Genomic DNA, 21,947 nt, shown 5'->3' on the forward strand with positions numbered 1-21,947 from the left:
TACTGGGGGGAAGGCAGGTAGTGTAAAGAGCACAGAGTGCATGTACTGGAGGGAAGGCAGGTAGTGTAATGGGAGCAGAGTGCATGTACTGAGAAGGCAGGTATTGTAATGGGAGCAGAGTGCATGTACTGGGGGGAAGGCAGGTAGTGTAATGGGAGCAGAGTGCATGTACTGGGGGGGAAGGCAGGTATTGTAATGGGAGCAGAGTGCATGTACTGGGGGGAAGGCAGGTAGTGTAAAGAGCACAGAGTGCATGTACTGGGGGGAAGGCAGGTAGTGTAATGGGAGCAGAGTCCATTTACTGGGGGAAGGCAGGTAGTGTAATGGGAGCAGAGTGCATGTACTGGGGGGAAGGCAGCTAGTGTAAAGAGAACAGAGTGCTTGTACTGGGGGGAAGGCAGGTAGTGTAATTGGAGCAGAGTGCATGTACTGGGGGGAAGGCAGGTAGTGTAAATGGAGCAGATTGCATGTACTGGGGGAAGGCAGGTAGTGTAAAGAGAACAGAGTGCATGTACTGTGGGAAGTCAGGTAGTGTAATGGGAGGAGAGTGCATGTACTGGGGTGAAGGCAGGTAGAGTAATGGGAGCAGAGTGCATGTACTGGGGGAAGGCAGGTAGTGTAAATGGAGCAGAGTGCATGTACTGGGGGGAAGGCAGGTAGTGTAAAGAGAACAGAGTGCATGTACTGGGGGAAGGCAGGGTAGTGAAATGGGAGCAGAGTGCATGTACTGGGGGGAAAGCAGGTAGTGTAATGGGAGCAGAGTGCATGTACTGGGAGGAAGGCATGTAGTGTTATGGGAGCATAGTGCATGTACTTGGGGGAAGGCAGGTAGTGTAATGGTAGCAGAGTGCATGTACTGGGGGGAAGGCAGGTATTGTAATGGGAGCAGAGTGCATGTACTGGGGGAAGGCAGGTATTGTAAATGGAGCAGAGTGCATGTACTGGGGGAAGCCAGGTAGTGTGATGGGAGTAGAGTGCATATACTGGGGGGAAGGCAGGTAGTGTAAATGGAGCAGAGTGCATGTACTGGGAGAAGTCAGGTAGTGTGGTGGGAGCAGAGTGCATGTACTGGGAGAAAGGCAGGTAGTGTAATGGTAGCAGAGTGCATGTACTGGGGGGAAGGCAGGCAGTGAAATGGGAGCAGAGTGCATGTACTGGGTGGAAGGCAGGTAGTATAATGGGAGCAGAGTGCAAGTACTGGGTGGTAGGTAGGTAGTGTAATGGGAGCAGAGTGCATGTACTGGGTGGTAGGCAGGTAGTGTAATGGGAGCAGAGTGCATGTACTGGGTGGTAGGCAGATAGTGTAATGGGAGCAGAGTGTATGCACTGGGTGGAAGGCAGGTAGTGTAATGGGAGCAGAGTGCATGTACTGGGTGGAAGGCAGGTAGTGTAATGGGAGCAGAGTGTAAGTACTGGGTGGAAGGCAGGTAGTGTAATGGGAGCAGAGTGCATGTACTGGGTGGAATGCAGGTAGTGTTATGGGAGCAGAGTGCATGTACTGGGGGGAAGGCAGGTAGTGTAATGGGAGCAGAGTGTATGTACTGGGGGGAAGGCAGGTAGTGTAATGGGAGCAGAGTGCATGTACTGGGTGGAAGGCAGGTAGTGTTATGGGAGCAGAGTGCATGTACTGGGTGGAAGGCAGGTAGTGTAATGGGAGCAGAGTGCATGTACTGGGGGGAAAGCAGGTAGTGTAATGGGAGCAGAGTGCATGTACTGGGAGGAAGGCATGTAGTGTTATGGTAGCATAGTGCATGTACTTGGGGGAAGGCAGGTAGTGTAATGGTAGCAGAGTGCATGTACTGATGGGAAGGCAGGTAGTGAAATGGGAGCAGAGTGCATGTACTGGAGTGAAGGTAGGTAGTGTAATGAGAGCAGAGTCCATGTACTGGGGGGAAGGCAGGTAGTGTAATGGAAGCAGGGTGCATGTACTCGAGGGAAGGCAGGTAGTGTAAATGGAGCAGAGTGCATGTACTGGGGGAAGTCAGGTTGTGTGATGGGAGCAGAGTGCATGTACTCGAGGGAAGGCAGGTAGTGTAAATGGAGCAGAGTGCATGTACTGGGGGAAGTCAGGTTGTGTGATGGGAGCAGAGTGTATGTACTGGGAGGAAGGCAGGTAGTGTAAATGGAGCAGAGTGCATGTACTGGGGGATGTCAGGTAGTGTGATGGGAGCAGAGTGCATGTACTGGGGGAAGGCAATGCAGGTAGTGTAATGGGAGCAGAGTGCATGTACTGGAGGGAAGGCAGGTAGTGTAATGGGAGCAGAGTGCATGTACTGGGTAGAAGGCAGGTAGTGTAATGAGAGCAGAGACCATGTACTGGGGGGAAGGCAGGTAGTGAAATGGGAGCAGAGTGCATGTACTGGGGGGGAAGGCAGGTAGTGTTATGGGAGCAGAGTGCATGTACTGGGTGGAAGGCAGGTAGTGTAATTGGAGCAGAGTGTATGTACTGGGTGGAAGGCATGTAGTGTAATGGGAGCAGAGTGCAAGTACTGGGTGGAAGGCAGGTAGTGTAATGGGAGCAGAGTGCATGTACTGGGTGGAAGGCAGGTAGTGTTATGGGAGCAGAGTGCATGTACTGGGTGGAAGGCAGGTAGTGTAATGGGAGCAGAGTGCATGTACTGGGGGGAAGGCAGGTAGTGTAATGGGAGCAGAGTGCATGTACTGGGGGGAAGGCAGGTAGTGTAATGGGAGCAGAGTGCATGTACTGGGGGGAAGGCATGTAGTGTAATGGGAGCAGAGAGCATGTACTGGGTGGAAGGCAGGTAGTGTTATCGGAGCAGAGTGCATGTACTGGAAGGAAGGCAGGTAGTGTCGTGGGAGCAGAGTGCATGTACTGGGGGGAAGGCAGGTAGTGTAATGGGAGCAGAGTGCATGTACTGGGGGGAAGGCAGGTAGTGTAATGGGAGCAGAGTGCATGTACTGGGGGGAAGGCAGGTAGTGTAATGGGAGCAGAGTGCATGTACTGGGGGAAGGCCGGTAGTGTAATGGGAGCAGAGTGCATGTAGTGGGGGGAAGGCAGGTAGTGTAAAGGGAGCAGAGTGCATGTACTGGGGGAAGGGAGGTAGTGTAATGGGAGTAGAGTGCATGTATTGGGAGGAAGGCAGGTAGTGTACATGGAGCAGAGTGCATGTACTGGGGGGAAGGCAGGTAGTGTAATGGGAGCAGAGTGCATGTACTGGGGGAAGGGAGGTAGTGTAATGGGAGCAGAGTGCATGTACTGGGAGGAAGGCAGGTAGTGTAAATGGAGCAGAGTGCATGTACTGGGTGGAAGGCAGGTAGTGTAATGGGAACAGAGTTCATGTACTGGGGGGAAGGCCGGTAGTGTAATGGGAGCAGAGTTCATGTACTGGAGGGAAGGCCGGTAGTGTAATGGGAGCAGAGTGCATGTACTGGGGGGAAGGCAGGTAGTGTAATGGAGCAGAGTGCATGTACTGCGGGGAAGGCAGGTAGTGTTACGGGAGCAGAGTGCATGTACTGGGGGAAGGCAGGTAGTGTAAAGACAACAGAGTGCATGTACTGGGGGGAAGGCAGGTAGTGTAATGGGAGCAGAGTCCATGTACTGGGGAAAGGCAGGTAGCGTAATGGGAGCAGAGTGCATGTACTGGGTGGAAGGCAGGTAGTGTAAATGGAGCAGACGGAATGTACTGGGGGGAAGGTAGGTAGTGTAATGGGAGCAGAGTGCATGTACTGTGGGAAGGCAGGTACTGTAATGCGAGGAGAGTGCATGTACATTGTACTGGGGCGAAGGCAGGTAGTGTAATGGGAGCAGAGTGCATGTACTGGAGGGAAGGCAGGTAGAGTAATGAGAGCAGACTGCATGTACTGGGGGGAAAGCAGGTAGTGTAATGGGAGCAGAGTGCATGTACTGGAGGGAAGGCAGGTAGTGTTATGAGAACAGAGTGCATGTACTGGGGGGAAGCAAGGTAATGTAATGGGAGCAGAGTGCATGTACTGAGGGAAGGTAGGTAGTGTAATGGGAGCAGAGTGCATGTACTATGGTGAAGGAAGGTAGTGTAATGGGAGCAGTGCATGTACTGGGGGGAAGGCAGGTAGTGTAATGGGAGCAGAGTGCATGTACTGGGGGGAAGGCATATAGTGTTATGGGAGCAGATAGCATGCACTGGGTAGAAGGAAGGTAGTGTAATGGGAGCAGAGTGCATGTACTGGGTGGTAGGCAGGTAGTGTAATGGGAGCAGAGTGCATGCACTGGGTGGAAAGCAGTGTAATGGGAGCAGAGTGCATCTACTGGGTGGTTGGCAGGTAGTGTAATGGGAACAGAGTGCATGTACTGGGTGGTAGGCAGGTAGTGTAATGGGAGCAGAGTGCATGCACTGGGTGGAAGGCAGGTAGTGTAATGGGACCAGAGAGCATGTACTGGGGGGAAGGCAGGTAGGGTAATGGGAGCAGAGTTCATGTACTGGGGGGAAGGCGGGTAGTGTAATGGGAGCAGAGTGCAGGGGAAGGGAGGTAGTGTAATGGGAGCAGAGTGCATGTACTGGGAGGAAGGCAGGTAGTGTAAATGGAGCAGAGTGCATGTACTGGGGTGAAGGCAGGTAGTGTAATGGGAGCAGTGTGCATATACTGGTGGGAAGGCAGGTAATGTAAATGGAGCAGAGTGCATGTACTGGGGGATGGCAGGTAGTGTAAAGAGACCAGATTGCATGTACTGGGGGGAAGGCAGGTAGTGTAATGGGAGCAGAGTCCATGTACTGGGGAAAGGCAGGTAGTGTAATGGGAGCAGAGTGCATGTACTGGGTGGAAGGCAGTGTAATGGGAGCAGAGTGCATGTACTGGTGGTTGGCAGGTAGTGTAATGGGAGCAGAGTGCATGTACTGGGTGGTAGGCAGGTAGTGTAATGGGAGCAGAGTGCATGCACTGGGTGGAATGCAGGTAGTGTAATGGGAGCAGATTGCAAGTACTGGGTGGAAGGCAGATAGTGTAATGGGAGCAGAGTGCATGTACTGGGTGGAAGGCAGGTAGTGTTATGGGAGCAGAGTGCATGTACTGAGGGGAAGGCAGGTAGTGTAATGGGAGCAGAGTGCATGTACTGGGGGGAAGGCAGGTAGTGTAATGGGAGCAGAGTGCATGTACTGGGTGGAAGGCAGGTAGTGTTAATGGAGCAGAGTGCATGTACTGGGGGGAAGGCGGGTAGTGTAATGGGAGCAGAGTGCATGTACTGGGGGGAAGGCAGGTAGTGTAATGGGAGCAGAGTGCATGTACTGGTTGGAAGGCAGGTAGTGTTATGGGAGAAGAGTGCATGTACTGGAGGGAAGGCAGGTAGTGTAATGGGAGCAGAGTGCATGTACTGGGGGGAAGGCAGGTAGTGTAATGGTAGCAGAGTACATGTACTGGGGGGAAGGCAGGTAGTGTAAAGAGCACAGAGTGCATGTACTGGAGGGAAGGCAGGTAGTGTAATGGGAGCAGAGTGCATGTACTGGGGGGAAGGCAGGTAGTGTAATGGGAGCAGAGTGCATGTACTGAGGGAAGGCAGGTATTGTAATGGGAGCAGAGTGCATGTACTGGGGGGAAGGCAGGTAGTGTAATGGGAGCAGAGTGCATGTACTGGGGGGAAGGCAGGTATTGTAATGGGAGCAGAGTGCATGTACTGGGGGGAAGGCAGGTAGTGTAAAGAGCACAGAGTGCATGTACTGGGGGGAAGGCAGGTAGTGTAATGGGAGCAGAGTCCATTTACTGGGGGAAGGCAGGTAGTGTAATGGGAGCAGAGTGCATGTACTGGGGGGAAGGCAGCTAGTGTAAAGAGAACAGAGTGCTTGTACTGGGGGGAAGGCAGGTAGTGTAATTGGAGCAGAGTGCATGTACTGGGGGGAAGGCAGGTAGTGTAAATGGAGCAGATTGCATGTACTGGGGGAAGGCAGGTAGTGTAAAGAGAACAGAGTGCATGTACTGTGGGAAGTCAGGTAGTGTAATGGGAGGAGAGTGCATGTACTGGGGTGAAGGCAGGTAGAGTAATGGGAGCAGAGTGCATGTACTGGGGGAAGGCAGGTAGTGTAAATGGAGCAGAGTGCATGTACTGGGGGGAAGGCAGGTAGTGTAAAGAGAACAGAGTGCATGTACTGGGGGAAGGCAGGTAGTGAAATGGGAGCAGAGTGCATGTACTGGGGGGAAAGCAGGTAGTGTAATGGGAGCAGAGTGCATGTACTGGGAGGAAGGCATGTAGTGTTATGGGAGCATAGTGCATGTACTTGGGGGAAGGCAGGTAGTGTAATGGTAGCAGAGTGCATGTACTGGGGGGAAGGCAGGTATTGTAATGGGAGCAGAGTGCATGTACTGGGGGAAGGCAGGTAGTGTAAATGGAGCAGAGTGCATGTACTGGGGGAAGCCAGGTAGTGTGATGGGAGTAGAGTGCATATACTGGGGGGAAGGCAGGTAGTGTAAATGGAGCAGAGTGCATGTACTGGGAGAAGTCAGGTAGTGTGGTGGGAGCAGAGTGCATGTACTGGGAGAAAGGCAGGTAGTGTAATGGTAGCAGAGTGCATGTACTGGGGGGAAGGCAGGCAGTGAAATGGGAGCAGAGTGCATGTACTGGGTGGAAGGCAGGTAGTATAATGGGAGCAGAGTGCAAGTACTGGGTGGTAGGTAGGTAGTGTAATGGGAGCAGAGTGCATGTACTGGGTGGTAGGCAGGTAGTGTAATGGGAGCAGAGTGCATGTACTGGGTGGTAGGCAGATAGTGTAATGGGAGCAGAGTGTATGCACTGGGTGGAAGGCAGGTAGTGTAATGGGAGCAGAGTGCATGTACTGGGTGGAAGGCAGGTAGTGTAATGGGAGCAGAGTGTAAGTACTGGGTGGAAGGCAGGTAGTGTAATGGGAGCAGAGTGCATGTACTGGGTGGAATGCAGGTAGTGTTATGGGAGCAGAGTGCATGTACTGGGGGGAAGGCAGGTAGTGTAATGGGAGCAGAGTGTATGTACTGGGGGGAAGGCAGGTAGTGTAATGGGAGCAGAGTGCATGTACTGGGTGGAAGGCAGGTAGTGTTATGGGAGCAGAGTGCATGTACTGGGTGGAAGGCAGGTAGTGTTATGGGAGCAGAGTGCATGTACTGGGGGGAAAGCAGGTAGTGTAATGGGAGCAGAGTGCATGTACTGGGAGGAAGGCATGTAGTGTTATGGTAGCATAGTGCATGTACTTGGGGGAAGGCAGGTAGTGTAATGGTAGCAGAGTGCATGTACTGATGGGAAGGCAGGTAGTGAAATGGGAGCAGAGTGCATGTACTGGAGTGAAGGTAGGTAGTGTAATGAGAGCAGAGTCCATGTACTGGGGGGAAGGCAGGTAGTGTAATGGAAGCAGGGTGCATGTACTCGAGGGAAGGCAGGTAGTGTAAATGGAGCAGAGTGCATGTACTGGGGGAAGTCAGGTTGTGTGATGGGAGCAGAGTGTATGTACTGGGAGGAAGGCAGGTAGTGTAAATGGAGCAGAGTGCATGTACTGGGGGAAGTCAGGTAGTGTGATGGGAGCAGAGTGCATGTACTGGGGGAAGGCAATGCAGGTAGTGTAATGGGAGCAGAGTGCATGTACTGGAGGGAAGGCAGGTAGTGTAATGGGAGCAGAGTGCATGTACTGGGTAGAAGGCAGGTAGTGTAATGAGAGCAGAGACCATGTACTGGGGGGAAGGCAGGTAGTGAAATGGGAGCAGAGTGCATGTACTGGGGGGAAGGCAGGTAGTGTAATGGGAGCAGAGTGCATGTACTGGGGGGAATGCAGGTAGTGTAATGGGAGCAGAGTGCATGTACTGGGTGGAAGGCAGGTAGTGTTATGGGAGCAGAGTGCATGTACTGGGAGGAAGGCAGGTAGTGTAATGGGAGCAGAGTGCATGTACTGGGGGGAAGGCATGTAGTGTAATGGGAGCAGAGAGCATGTACTGGGTGGAAGGCAGGTAGTGTTATCGGAGCAGAGTGCATGTACTGGAAGGAAGGCAGGTAGTGTCATGGGAGCAGAGTGCATGTACTGGGGGGAAGGCAGGTAGTGTAATGGGAGCAGAGTGCATGTACTGGGGGGAAGGCAGGTAGTGTAATGGGAGCAGAGTGCATGTACTGGGGGGAAGGCAGGTAGTGTAATGGGAGCAGAGTGCATGTACTGGGGGGAAGGCCGGTAGTGTAATGGGAGCAGAGTGCATGTAGTGGGGGGAAGGCAGGTAGTGTAAAGGGAGTAGAGTGCATGTACTGGGGGAAGGGAGGTAGTGTAATGGGAGTAGAGTGCATGTATTGGGAGGAAGGCAGGTAGTGTACATGGAGCAGAGTGCATGTACTGGGGGGAAGGCAGGTAGTGTAATGGGAGCAGAGTGCATGTACTGGGGGAAGGGAGGTAGTGTAATGGGAGCAGAGTGCATGTACTGGGAGGAAGGCAGGTAGTGTAAATGGAGCAGAGTGCATGTACTGGGGGGAAGGCAGGTAGTGTAATGGGAACAGAGTTCATGTACTGGGGGGAAGGCCGGTAGTGTAATGGGAGCAGAGTGCATGTACTGGGGGGAAGGCAGGTAGTGTAATGGAGCAGAGTGCATGTACTGGGGGGAAGGCATGTAGTGTAATGGGAGCAGAGTGTATGTACTGGGGGGAAGGCAGGTAGTGTAATGGGAGCAGAGTGCATGTACTGGGTGGAAGGCAGGTAGTGTTATGGGAGCAGAGTGCACGTACTGGGTGGAAGGCAGGTAGTGTTATGGGAGCAGAGTGCATGTACTGGGGGGAAAGCAGGTAGTGTAATGGGAGCCGAGTGCATGTACTGGGAGGAAGGCATGTAGTGTTATGGTAGCATAGTGCATGTACTTGGGGGAAGGCAGGTAGTGTAATGGTAGCAGAGTGCATGTACTGATGGGAAGGCAGGTAGTGAAATGGGAGCAGAGTGCATGTACTGGAGGGAAGGTAGGTAGTGTAATGAGAGCAGAGTCCATGTACTGGGGGGAAGGCAGGTAGTGTAATGGAAGCAGGGTGCATGTACTCGAGGGAAGGCAGGTAGTGTAAATGGAGCAGAGTGCATGTACTGGGGGAAGTAAGGTTGTGTGATGGGAGCAGAGTGTATGTACTGGGAGGAAGGCAGGTAGTGTAAATGGAGGAGAGTGCATGTACTGGGGGAAGTCAGGTAGTGTGATGGGAGCAGAGTGCATGTACTGGGGGAAGGCAATGCAGGTAGTGTAATGGGAGCAGAGTGCATGTACTGGAGGGAAGGCAGGTAGTGTAATGGGAGCAGAGTGCATGTACTGGGTAGAAGGCAGGTAGTGTAATGAGAGCAGAGTCCATGTACTGGGGGGAAGGCAGGTAGTGAAATGGGAGCAGAGTGCATGTACTGGGGGGAAGGCAGGTAGTGTAATGGGAGCAGAGTGCATGTACTGGGGGGAAGGCAGGTAGTGTAATGGGAGCAGAGTGCATGTACTGGGGGAAGTCAGGTAGTGTGATGGGAGCAGAGTGCATGTACTGGGGGGAAGGCAGGTAGTGTAAATGGAGCAGAGTGCATGTACTGGGGGAAGTCAGGTAGTGTGATGGGAGCAGAGTGCATGTACTGGGGGGAAGGCAGGTAGTGTAAATGGAGCAGAGTGCATGTACTGGGGGAAGTCAGGTAGTGTGATGGGAGCAGAGTGCATGTACTGGGGGAAGGCAATGCAGGTAGTGTAATGGGAGCAGAGTGCATGTACTGAAGGGAAGGTAGGTAGTGTAATGAGAGCAGAGTTCATGTACTGGGGAGAAGGCAGGTAGTGTAATGGGAGCAGAGTGCATGTACTGGGGGAAGTCAGGTAGTGTAATGGGAGCAGAGTGCATGTACTGGGAGGAAGGCAGGTAGTGTAATGGGAGCAGAGTGCATGTACTGGGTGGAAGGCAGGTAGTGTTATGGGAGCAGAGTGCATGTACTGGAGGGAAGGCAGGTAGTGTAATGGGAGCAGAGTGCATGTACTGGGGCGAAGGCAGGTAGTGTAATGGGAGCAGAATGCATGTACTGGTTGGAAAGCAGGTAGTGTAATGGGAGCAGAGTGCATGTACTGGGAGGAAGGCAGGTAGTGTAATGGTAGCAGAGTGCATGTACTGGGGTGAAGGCAGGTAGTGAAATGGGAGCAGAGTGCATGTACTGGGAGGAAGGCATGTAGTGTTATGGGAGCATAGTGCATGTACTTGGGGGAAGGCAGGTAGTGTAATGGTAGCAGAGTGCATGTACTGGTGGGAAGGCAGGTAGTGAAATGGGAGCAGAGTGCATGTACTGGGGGGAAGGCAGGTATTGTAATGGGAGCAGAGTGCATGTACTGGGGGGAAGGCAGGTAGTGTATTTAGCAGAGTGCATGTACTGGGGGAAGTCAGGTAGTGTGATGGGAGCAGAGTGCATGTACTGGGGGGAAGGCAGGTAGTGTAAATGGAGCAGAGTGCATGTACTGGGGGGAAGGCAGGTAGTGTAAATGGAGCAGAGTGCATGTACTGGGGGAAGTCAGGTAGTGTGATGGGAGCAGAGTGCATGTACTGGGGAAGGCAATGCAGGTAGTGTAATGGGAGCAGAGTGCATGTACTGGAGGGAAGGTAGGTAGTGTAATGAGAGCAGAGTTCATGTACTGGGGGGAAGGCAGGTAGTGTAATGGGAGCAGAGTGCATTTACTTGGGGAAGTCAGGTAGTGTAATGGGAGCAGAGTGCATGTACTGGGAGGAAGGCAGGTAGTGTAATGGTTGCAGAGTGCATGTACTGGGGGGAAGGCAGGTAGTGAAATGGGAGCAGAGTGCATGCACTGGGGGGAAAGCAGGTAGTGTAATGGGAGCAGAGTGCATGTACTGGGAGGAAGGCATGTAGTGTTATGGTAGCATAGTGCATGTACTTGGGGGAAGGCAGGTAGTGTAATGGTAGCAGAGTGCATGTACTGATGGGAAGGCAGGTAGTGAAATGGGAGCAGAGTGCATGTACTGGAGGGAAGGTAGGTAGTGTAATGAGAGCAGAGTCCATGTACTGGGGGGAAGGCAGGTAGTGTAATGGTAGCAGGGTGCATGTACTGGTGGGAAGGCAGGTAGTGTAAATGGAGCAGAGTGCATGTACTGGGGGAAGTCAGGTTGTGTGATGGGAGTAGAGTGCATGTACTGGGAGGAAGGCAGGTAGTGTAAATGGAGCACAGTGCATGTACTGGGGGAAGTCAGGTAGTGTGATGGGAGCAGAGTGCATGTACTGGGGGAAGGCAATGCAGGTAGTGTAATGGGAGCAGAGTGCATGTACTGGAGGGAAGGCAGGTAGTGTAATGGGAGCAGAGTGCATGTACTGGGTAGAAGGCAGGTAGTGTAATGAGAGCAGAGTCCATGTACTGGGGGGAAGGCAGGTAGTGAAATGGGAGCAGAGTGCATGTACTGGGGGGAAGGCAGGTAGTGTAATGGGAGCAGAGTGCATGTACTGGGTGGAAGGCAGGTAGTGTTATGGGAGCAGAGTGCATGTACTGGGTGGAAGGCAGGTAGTGTTATGGGAGCAGAGTGCATGTACTGGGGGGAAGGCAGATAGTGTATTGGGAGCAGAGTGCATGTACTGGGGGGAAGGCAGGTAGTGTAATGGGAGCAGAGTGCATGTACTGGGGGAAGGCAGGTAGTGTAATGGGAGCAGAGTGCATGTAATGGGGGAAGGCAGGTAGTGTAATGGGGGCAGAGTGCATGTACTGGGAGGAAGGCAGGTAGTGTAAAGACAACAGAGTGCATGTACTAGGGGGAAGGCAGGTAGTGTAATGGGAGCAGAGTGCATGTACTGGCGGAAGGCAGGTAGTGTAATGGGAGCAGAGTGCATGTACTAGGGGGAAGGAAGGTAGTGTAATGGGGACAGAGTGCATGTACTGGGGGGAAGGCAGGTAGTGTAAAGACAACAGAGTACATGTACTAGGGGGAAAGCAGGTAGTGTAAAGAGCACAGAGTGCATGTACTGGGGGGAAGGCAGGTAGTGTAATGGGAGCAGAGTGCATGTAATGGGGGGAAGGCAGGTAGTGTAATGGGAGCAGAGTGCATGTACTGGGGGGAAGGCAGGTAGTGTATTGGGAGCAGAGTGCATGTACTGGAGGGAAGCCAGGTAGTGTAATGGGAGCAGAGTGCATGTACTGGGAGGAAGGCAGGTAGTGTAATGGGAGCAGAGTGCATGTACTCGGGGGAAGGCAGGTAGTGTAATGGGAGCAGAGTGCATGTACTGGGGGGAAGGCAAGTAGTGTAATGGGAGCAGAGTGCATGTACTGGGGGGAAGGCAAGTTGTGTAATGGGGCAGGTTGCATTTCCTTAAGTTAAGGCGTTTACTGTACTGGACAAAGGGTGTGGGCGAGAAGTGCATGTATTTAGTGTAAAGAGGGGAAAGTGCGTGTTCTAACGAGAAGACATTTACTGAAATAGTGGAAATATAGTCTCCTGAAAGGAAGACAAGTATTGTAATGGGGGCAGGGTGTGTGTACTGAAGGGAAAGGCAGGTACTCTAGGTTTAATGGGGGCAGGGTATGTGTATTACAGGGGAGACAGGTGGGTGTAATGGGGGCAGGGTGTGTGTACTACAGGGGAGACAGGTGGGTGTAATGGTGGGTGTAATGGGGGCAGGGTGCGTGTACTGAAGGGAAGGCAGGTACTGTAGGTTTAATGGGGGCAGGGTATGTGTACTACAGGGGAGACAGGTGGGTGTAATGGGGGAAGGGTGTGTGTACTACAGGGGAGACAGGTGGGTGTAATGGGGGCAGGCTGTGTGTACTACAGGGAAGACAGGTGGGTGTAATGGGGGCAGGGTGTGTGTACTGAAGGGAAGGCAGGTACTGTAGATGTAAAGCAGGCAGGATGTGAGTGTACTGCAGGGAAGACAGGTGAGTGTAATGGGGGCAGTGTGTGTGTTTGTGCTACAGGGGAGACAGGTGGGTGTAATGGGGGCAGGGTGTGTGTACTCAAGGGAAGGCAGGCTCTGTAGGTGTAATGGAGGCAGGATGTGAGTGTACTACAGGGAAGACAGGTAGATGTAATGGGGGCAGTGTGTGTATACTGAAGGGAAGGCAGGTACTGTAGGTGTAAACGGGGCAGGGTCTGTGTACTACACGGAAGACAGGTAGATGTAATGGGGGCAGGGTGTGTATACTGAAGGGAAGGGAGGTACTGTAGGTGTAAAGGTGGCAGGATGTGTGTACTACAGGGTAGACAGGTGAGTGTACTGGGGGCAGGATGTGTGTACTACAGGGGAGACAGCTTGGTGTAATGGGGGCAGGGTGTGTATACTGAAGGGAAGGCAAATACTGTAGGTGTAAAGTAGACAGGATGTTTGTTCTACATGGGAGACAGGTGAGTGTAATGGGGGCAGGATGTGTATACTACAGGGGAGACAGCTTGGTGGAATGGGGGCAGGGTGTGTATACTGAAGGGAAGCCAAATACTGTAGGTGTAAAGGAGGCAGGATGTGTGTACTACAGGGGAGACAGGTGAGTGTAATGGGGGCAGGTTGTGAGTGTACTACAGGGAAGACAGGTGGGTGTAATGGGGGCAGGATGTGTATACTGAAGGGAAGGCAGGTACTGTAGGTGTAAAGGAGGCATGATGTGTGTACTACAGGGAAGACAGGTTGGTGTAATGGGGGCAGGGTGTGTATACTGAAGGGAAGGCAGATACTGTAGGTGTAAACGGGGCAGGGTCTGTGTACTACAGTGAAGACCGGTAGATGTAATGGGGGCAGGGTGTGTGTACTGAAGGGAAGGCAGGTACTGTAGGTGTAAAGAAGGCATGATGTGTGTATACTACAGGGGAAACAGGTTGGTGTAATGGGGGCAGGGTGTGTATACTGAAGGGAAGGCAGGTACTGTAGGTGTAAAGGAGGCAGGATCTGAGTATACTACAGGGGAGACAGGTTGGTGTAATGGGGGCAGGGTGTGTATACTGAAGGGAAGGCAGGTACTGTAGGTGTAAACGGGGCAGGGTCTGTGTACTACAGGGAAGACAGTTGGGTGTAATGGCGGCAGGCTTTGTATACTGAATGGAAGGCAGTTACTGTAGGTGTAAAGTGGGTAGATTGTGAGTGTACTACAGGGAAGACAGGTGGGTGTAATGGGGGCAGGGTGTGTGTGCTACAGGGGAGACAGGTGGGTGTAATGGGGGCAGGGTGTGTGTGTGCTACAGGGTAGACAGGTGGGTGTAATGGGGCAGGGTATGTGTGCAACAGGGGAGACTGGTGGGTGTAATGGGGGCAGGGTGTGTGTGTGTACTACAGGGAAGACAGGTGGGTGTAATGGGGGCAGGATGTGTATAATAAAGGGAAGGCAGGTACTGTAGGTGTAAAGGAGGCAGGATGTGTGTACTACAGGGAAGACAGGTTGGTGTAATGGGGGCATGGTGTGTATACTGAAGGGAAGGCAGATACTGTAGGTGTAAACGGAGCAGGGTCTGTGTACTACAGTGAAGACTGGTAGATGTAATGGGGGCAGGGTGTGTGTACTGAAGGGAAGGCAGGTACTGTAGGTGTAAAGGAGGCATGATGTGTGTATACTACAGGGGAAACAGGTTGGTGTAATGGGGGCAGGTTGTGTATACTGAAGGGAAGGCAGGTACTGTAGGTGTAAAGGAGGCAGGATGTGTGTACTACAGGGGAGACAGCTTGGTGTAATGGGGGCAGGGTGTGTATACTGAAGGGAAGGCAGATACTGTAGGTGTAAAGGAGGCAGGATGTGTGTACTACAGGGGAGACAGTGGAGTGTATGGGGGCAGGGTGTGTGTACTGAAGGGAAGGCCGTTACTGTAGGTTTAAAGGGGGCAGGATGTGAGTGTACTACAGGGAAGACAGGTGGATGTAATGGGGGCAGGGTGTGTGTGCTACAGGGGAGACAGGTGGGTGTAATGGTGGCAGGGTGTGTGTGCTACAGGGCAGACAGGTGGGTGTAATGGGGGCAGGGTGTGTGTACTCAAGGGAAGGCAGGTTCTGTAGGTGTAAAGGAGGCAGGATGTGTGTACTACAGGGAAGACAGGTGGGTGTAATGGGGCAGGGTGCGTGTACTGAAGGGAAGGCTGGTACTGTAGGTGTAAAGGAGGCAGGATGTGTGTACTACAGAGAAGACAGGTTGGTATAATGGGGGCAGGGTGTGTATACTGAAGGGAAGGCAGATCTGTAGGTGTAAAGGGGCAGGATGTGTGTACTACAGGGAAGACAGGTGAGTGTAATGGGGGCAGGGTGTGTGTACTGAAGGGAAGGCAGGTAGTGTAGGTGTAGAGGAGGCAGGATGTGAGTGTACTACAGGGAAGACAGGTAGATGTAATGGGGGCAGTGTGTGTATACTGAAGGGAAGGCAGGTACTGTTGGTGTAATCGGGGCAGGGTCTGTGTACTACACGGAAGACAGGTAGATGTAATGGGGGCAGGGTGTGTATACTGAAGGGAAGGCAGGTACTGTAGGTGTAAAGGTGGCAGGATGTGTGTACTACAGGGGAGACAGGTGAGTGTAATGGGGGCAGGTTGTGAGTGTACTACAGGGAAGACAGGTGGGTGTAATGGGGGCAGGATGTGTATACTGAAGGGAAGGCAGGTACTGTAGGTGTAAAGGAGGCATGATGTGTGTACTACAGGGAAGACAGGTTGGTGTAATGGGGGCAGGGTGTGTATACTGAAGGGAAGGCAGATACTGTAGGTGTAAACGGGGCAGGGTCTGTGTACTACAGTGAAGACCGGTAGATGTAATGGGGGCAGGGTGTGTGTACTGAAGGGAAGGCAGGTACTGTAGGTGTAAAGAAGGCATGATGTGAGTATACTACAGGGGAAACAGGTTGGTGTAATGGGGGCAGGGTGTGTATACTGAAGGGAAGGCAGGTACTGTAGGTGTAAAGGAGGCAGGATGTGAGTATACTACAGGGGAGACAGGTTGGTGTAATGGGGGCAGGGTGTGTATACTGAAGGGAAGGCAGGTACTGTAGGTGTAAACGGGGCAGGGTCTGTGTACTACAGGGAAGACAGTTGGGTGTAATGGGGGCAGGCTTTGTATACTGAATGGAAGGCAGTTACTGTAGGTGTAAAGTGGGTAGATTGTGAGTGTACTACAGGGAAGACAGGTGGGTGTAATGGGGGCAGGGTGTGTGTGCTACAGGGGAGACAGGTGGGTGTAATGGGGGCAGGGTGTGTGTGTGCTACAGGGTAGACAGGTGGGTGTAATGGGGCAGGGTATGTGTGCAACAGGGGAGACTGGTGGGTGTAATGGGGGCAGGGTGTGTGTGTGTACTACAGGGAAGACAGGTGGGTGTAATGGGGGCAGGATGTGTATAATAAAGGGAAGGCAGGTACTGTAGGTGTAAAGGAGGCAGGATGTGTGTACTACAGGGAAGACAGGTTGGTGTAATGGGGGCATGGTGTGTATACTGAAGGGAAGGCAGATACTGTAGGTATAAACGGGGCAGGGTCTGTGTACTACAGTGAAGACTGGTAGATGTAATGGGGGCAGGGTGTGTGTACTGAAGGGAAGGCAGGTACTGTAGGTGTAAAGGAGGCATGATGTGTGTATACTACAGGGGAAACAGGTTGGTGTAATGGGGGCAGGTTGTGTATACTGAAGGGAAGGCAGGTACTGTAGGTGTAAAGGAGGCAGGATGTGTGTACTACAGGGGAGACAGCTTGGTGTAATGGGGGCAGGGTGTGTATACTGAAGGGAAGGCAGATACTGTAGGTGTAAAGGAGGCAGGATGTGTGTACTACAGGGGAGACAGTGGAGTGTATGGGGGCAGGGTGTGTGTACTGAAGGGAAGGCCGTTACTGTAGGTTTAAAGGGGGCAGGATGTGAGTGTACTACAGGGAAGACAGGTGGATGTAATGGGGGCAGGGTGTGTGTGCTACAGGGGAGACAGGTGGGTGTAATGGTGGCAGGGTGTGTGTGCTACAGGGGAGACAGGTGGGTGTAATGGGGGCAGGGTGTGTGTACTCAAGGGAAGGCAGGTTCTGTAGGTGTAAAGGAGGCAGGATGTGTGTACTACAGGGAAGACAGGTGGGTGTAATGGGGCAGGGTGCGTGTACTGAAGGGAAGGCTGGTACTGTAGGTGTAAAGGAGGCAGGATGTGTGTACTACAGAGAAGACAGGTTGGTATAATGGGGGCAGGGTGTGTATACTGAAGGGAAGGCAGATCTGTAGGTGTAAAGGGGCAGGATGTGTGTACTACAGGGAAGACAGGTGAGTGTAATGGGGGCAGGGTGTGTGTACTGAAGGGAAGGCAGGTAGTGTAGGTGTAGAGGAGGCAGGATGTGTGTACTACTGGGGAGACAGGTGGGTGTAATGGGGTCAGGTTGTGTGTACTACAGGGCAGACAGATGGGTGTAATGGGGGCAGAGTGTGTGTACTGAAGGGAAGGCAGATACTGTAGGTGTAAAGGAGGCAGGATGTGAGTGTACTACAGGGGAGACAGGTGGGTGTAATGGGGCAGGGTGCATGTTAAATTTCTGAGAGAGAGGGACTCTACCATCTTCTACAACACTCTTTTCACATTACATGTATTTTGTTGTAATCTGCAGTTTTGTAGACTGCTGTACTTCTGACTGACACACATGGAGTTATCGCACATATGTCTATGTTTTGTGGTGTCTCTTTGGAAAAAATATAATTTAAATTTAGGATATTCAGTTGGCTGTGGCAGGCTATACAAAAGTGAGCATACAGTTACGATCATTTGCAATTATTTCTCTAGTTTTATTACATATTTCTTAATCATTTAAGGATGAGAGTTAGGAGAAAATAATACACCTTGAACATTTTGTTTTTCATTAAGTTCAGTAATAAGTTCAGTAATAAGGGCGCTGGGTACTCACTGAAGATAACTGTACTGTCCAGAAGCTCCTGATTGATATCCTCCATTTGTTTTGTGCTTCGTGCTTGGAAGACCTTCTCTAATTCACCTTGAACAGCTATCATGGCCTCAGGATGCTTTAGCAGAAAGAGCAAAAGCCAAAATGTAGCAGGACCTGCATTGCCCTAAAAATACAAGAAAGGAAATAATCAGAGATTGTTCATCACCAACACCATGCCTAGGATCACAGGTTATATCTAGATGGTGAGGAATCGTCTATGAGCATTAAGCTGGATAATGACTTGTAAATATATTGTTTTTCAAACGAAGAACGATATATCAGTAGTGGATTGACGGATGTGTACCCCCGATATTGTGTGTCAGTGAACAACATAGTTCACAGACATATCGGGTCGGCCCTGCAGTACAGTCGATGCCGATATATCTTGCAGATATATCTGTTAATTTGCATGTGTGTACATACGACTCGCTGACCGCCAGTACACTTACCGAAGGAACCGCCGACACTGACGTCACAACTGGACGGACAAATTTAAATGCCCGCCCAGTTGTGATGTCTTGCCAGACATATTGAGCGGCTGATTGGTAAGTGTGTATAGCTTACTGATTGGTCGCTCGGTTGACGTGACGGCTGGGTAAGTGTATACCCAGCTTTAGGAATTAGAAGTGATGTTTCTTGCATATTGAATGTTACAAGTCTCTACAACATTTAAATGCTTATTCCATAACATAAAAAGGAACATTCCCCAATGTTAAATTAATGACTATTTACCAAGCTGTTGAGAAGGACCAAAGAAGTCAAGTAATAAAGTATACTAGCACACTGGATAATGCTAGCTTGTTTAGGTGTCATTGCTAACTAGGAGCAAAAATTTGCTTTCGGACAAACCATTTTGCAATTTTTGTTTGCATGAAGGAATGTGAATTTTTGTATCATAACCTCATGCAGCTATAAAATTTTCAAATCCTATTAACAGGATTTGACCTTAACTCTAAATTAGCCCTGATGTCTGCAGCACTAATAGTTAGAAAATGTATTTTCTGGTTTATAGTTAATTCTTATGAGATCTGCCTCATTAGTATTAGAACTGAAGTTTATGTGTTACAATTATTATATTCTTATTGTGGATTATTCAGATATTCCTGTTTTACCTTTTTTAGGTGAAATACTTGACCAGACTGGCCTGTTTGACAGATGCATAGTAATTCTAGATGATATAAATATTGATCCAGAGTTGTCCATATCACTAGTTTGGCAAGATTCTCTGTGACATACAGTTCAGGACTAGAATGGTCATATGAGAAATATCCAGTGATTCTAGGTGAATACATGGCAAGCAATTGTATGTTGGATTGGATAGAAAGTGAAATGCTTTTGTGTTTTATAGATCGATCCCCATACTGTAAGTGTTAAACATGTGCTGTGCGCTACGGTGGAAAATTGCTAGAGAATCTAATATTTTAGAGATCAGGTACTCACTGGAAGCATTTTTTTCTATTGTAATGGCCTGCATAACTGTAAACTCATTGTTTAAGGGGTCTTTTTATCAATGGCTCAAAGCCCTAAATGAAAAGGATTTAAGGATTTTTGCCTATTTATCAAAAGCCGCCCTGCATGTGAAAGCTGTCGCCTGCTATTTCAAGGAATAGGTCTCAACGGGGGCATGCTGTGAAGACAATTTATCATGAACATTGTTAACAGGGAGTGAGGACAGGAAGAAAAAATATTATTAAAAAATAAATAAAAAAACAACAACATTCTTTTACTGATACATTTTCTACACATACATTGTGTATTTGCTGTATCTAGAACTGGAAGCCTGAGCCCGTCTTAAGACCCCCCATACATCTGTGACGGATTGCCGCGATGTTGCGAACCTGCAACCTGCAAAAAAATGATTGTGACTGGCACATCGGTGAAATTTAACATGTAGAATTTCACAGATCCTACGACGGATTGCGGAACATTGATGGCCACCGTCGGCATTTCCGAACGGCATTTCTGATCGCAGGATCGCACAATCCGCCTTTAGATGTATGGGGGCCTTTACAGCTCCATTGTACATTTGGGAGACTATAAGGTGGCTAACACATGCACCTAATTGGCCTAGCAAGGGGTAAGACTACCTTTAATGCTGCTGACCAGTGTTCTGCGGAGCAGAGCATGATAACCCTTCACAATAAAACATTGGGCCTCATTCAGACCCACTCGCAAGCGGCTGTCCGCTCGCAAGTGGGTCGATGGTGTGCACTGCGCATGCGCACGACGGAGGGAGCTCCGTCGTGCGCATGCGCCAGACGCGACGAGCGAAGGACTTTCCTTCGCTCGGAGTGTCTGATCAAAGGGGGCGTGCTGTCGATGTTGATTGACAGCACGCCCCCTTTGGTGGGCGTGCCTCCCAGACGGAGGCGTTCCCAAGGGAACGCCTACCGTCAGAAGCCGGCCCCACTGACATCACTAGTGATGTCAGTGGGAGTGATTTTGGCTCTGATAGAGCCAAAATCACTCCAGGGATTGTGGTCGAAAAAACCCGACCACAGGCTTCTGGTCGCACTGGCGATGGTCGCGATGGTCAAGACCATCGCGACCATCATCCTGCACGCTCGTATGTGCTGTGGGTGGTGACCCACAGCTATACGAGCGTCCAGGAGGACGCTCCATTTTTATGGAGGACGGCCCTCATTCAGAGCGAGCGCTCTGCTCAGAGCGTCCGGCTCTGAATGAGGGCCATTGTCCTTTTAGAACTATTTGGTAAATATTGCCCCAAACCTCTGTACATCCACTTAGGGCCAAACACTGTAATGCTTTTCTATACCACAGGGCCTTGCAGGACTTTGGAGATCCTCTCACAGAGAGTTGCTGAGTGCTGTTTACAGATGGACTTGTGTAGAATGAGAGAAGCAAGCTACCTTGCGTTCTGTGTCTGTACCTCAATTATCTCCCATAAGGCAGCTTTTATCTCACTGTATTTCAAACACATTCAGCATAGTGTGAATCTACTTTCCAGTAAAAACTAACCATTATTTCCAGAAATCCACTCTCGCTAATTAAAAGGCAGCAGCGAGAAGCTTGTAGTTGCTTTCACAAAATGATTTGCTCATAGCTAAATAAGTTTTATTCTCACGCCATTTGTAGTAAGCACCCCTCAATGTTTGGGGGTCTTGTAGTTTACAGCAGCTTTAGTGTTGATGACTATAAAAAGTAGTACCCACATCTTCTTTATCAAGTAATAAAGAGACTTGGAAAGTAATAGGTATTTATAAAATGTAATCTATTTATACACATAAAGTTCCGCCCAATATATACACTTATACACTGGATACATATTGGGAGATATTGTATAAATAATATAAAACTACATAATGGAGTAAAATGATAATACATTTTTTTAACACAATTTAATACATAAGTAAATTAGTGAACATTTGCAATGTTTTAGATTATTTATTAAAAGTTTAATATGTGTTTGATAGGATTGGAGTGTAGGCACTGTTATAAGTGTGATCCTATTAAAATAAAAGAATTGCCTCAAAAAATAGGGTAGTGTTGTACATAGTATTTTGAAGACACAACATAAACAAAACCTTTCTCTGTCAGTATCTAATCCATTCAGACTGTTTTGCCAGGATATCATAATTTTTTTATTATTCATTTTTTTTTTTACAAAACATAGTTTTTAAAACCACTTTTTTTCTCCCCTGAACAATATTTGATATACTATCCCTTCCATGAAACTCAGTCTAATGTGGAGTACACACTTGGCAGACGGTCCCGCCAAACGACCGACTGAATTTCGTAAGCATACGCACTTGCCAATGTCTGGCCACAGGAACCAACTGTGATTTATTATCGCTGGCTCCGGTGGCCAGCGTATGGGTCAGTCAGTCCTGTGTACACACAGTCAGATCTGAACGACATATTCCAGATACATGGCCGATGCGATATATTTGTTAAAGACGTTGGGCAAAATTGACTAAGTAGCAGATTTACTAAGGCCAAATCGCTGCAAAACTGCCGTCAAAACACATTTTAGAATAGAATAGAACAGGGCTAGGGCTAAAATTACTAAGCAGCGGTTTTAGAGACCATCTCTAAACCGCTGTAATTTAGTACCCGCCATCAAACCGCCACCAAACCGCCGGGATTTGGAACCCGCCGCTTAGTAAATTTTGCCCGTCGTGTACACACAGTCAGATGCATTGAAGGATATATCGTT

The 21,947-nt window shown here is 50.1% G+C and overlaps 1 protein-coding gene across 1 annotated transcript in view; it reads right to left on the reverse strand.

Annotated features, from left to right (window-relative positions):
• Positions 1-21,947, reverse strand: part of PTGIS (prostaglandin I2 synthase) — a 132,758-nt gene that overhangs the window by 61,095 nt on the left and 49,716 nt on the right. The window contains exon 7 of the mRNA XM_088472177.1: positions 17,732-17,894. Coding sequence (XP_088328303.1) covers positions 17,732-17,894 — 163 coding nt within the window. The remainder of the gene's footprint in view (positions 1-17,731; positions 17,895-21,947) is intronic.

Source organism: Taudactylus pleione, unplaced genomic scaffold (genome assembly GCF_031769625.1).
Source record: "Taudactylus pleione unplaced genomic scaffold, aTauple2 ptg000121l, whole genome shotgun sequence".
In the NCBI taxonomy this organism is placed as follows: Eukaryota; Metazoa; Chordata; class Amphibia; order Anura; family Myobatrachidae; genus Taudactylus; species Taudactylus pleione.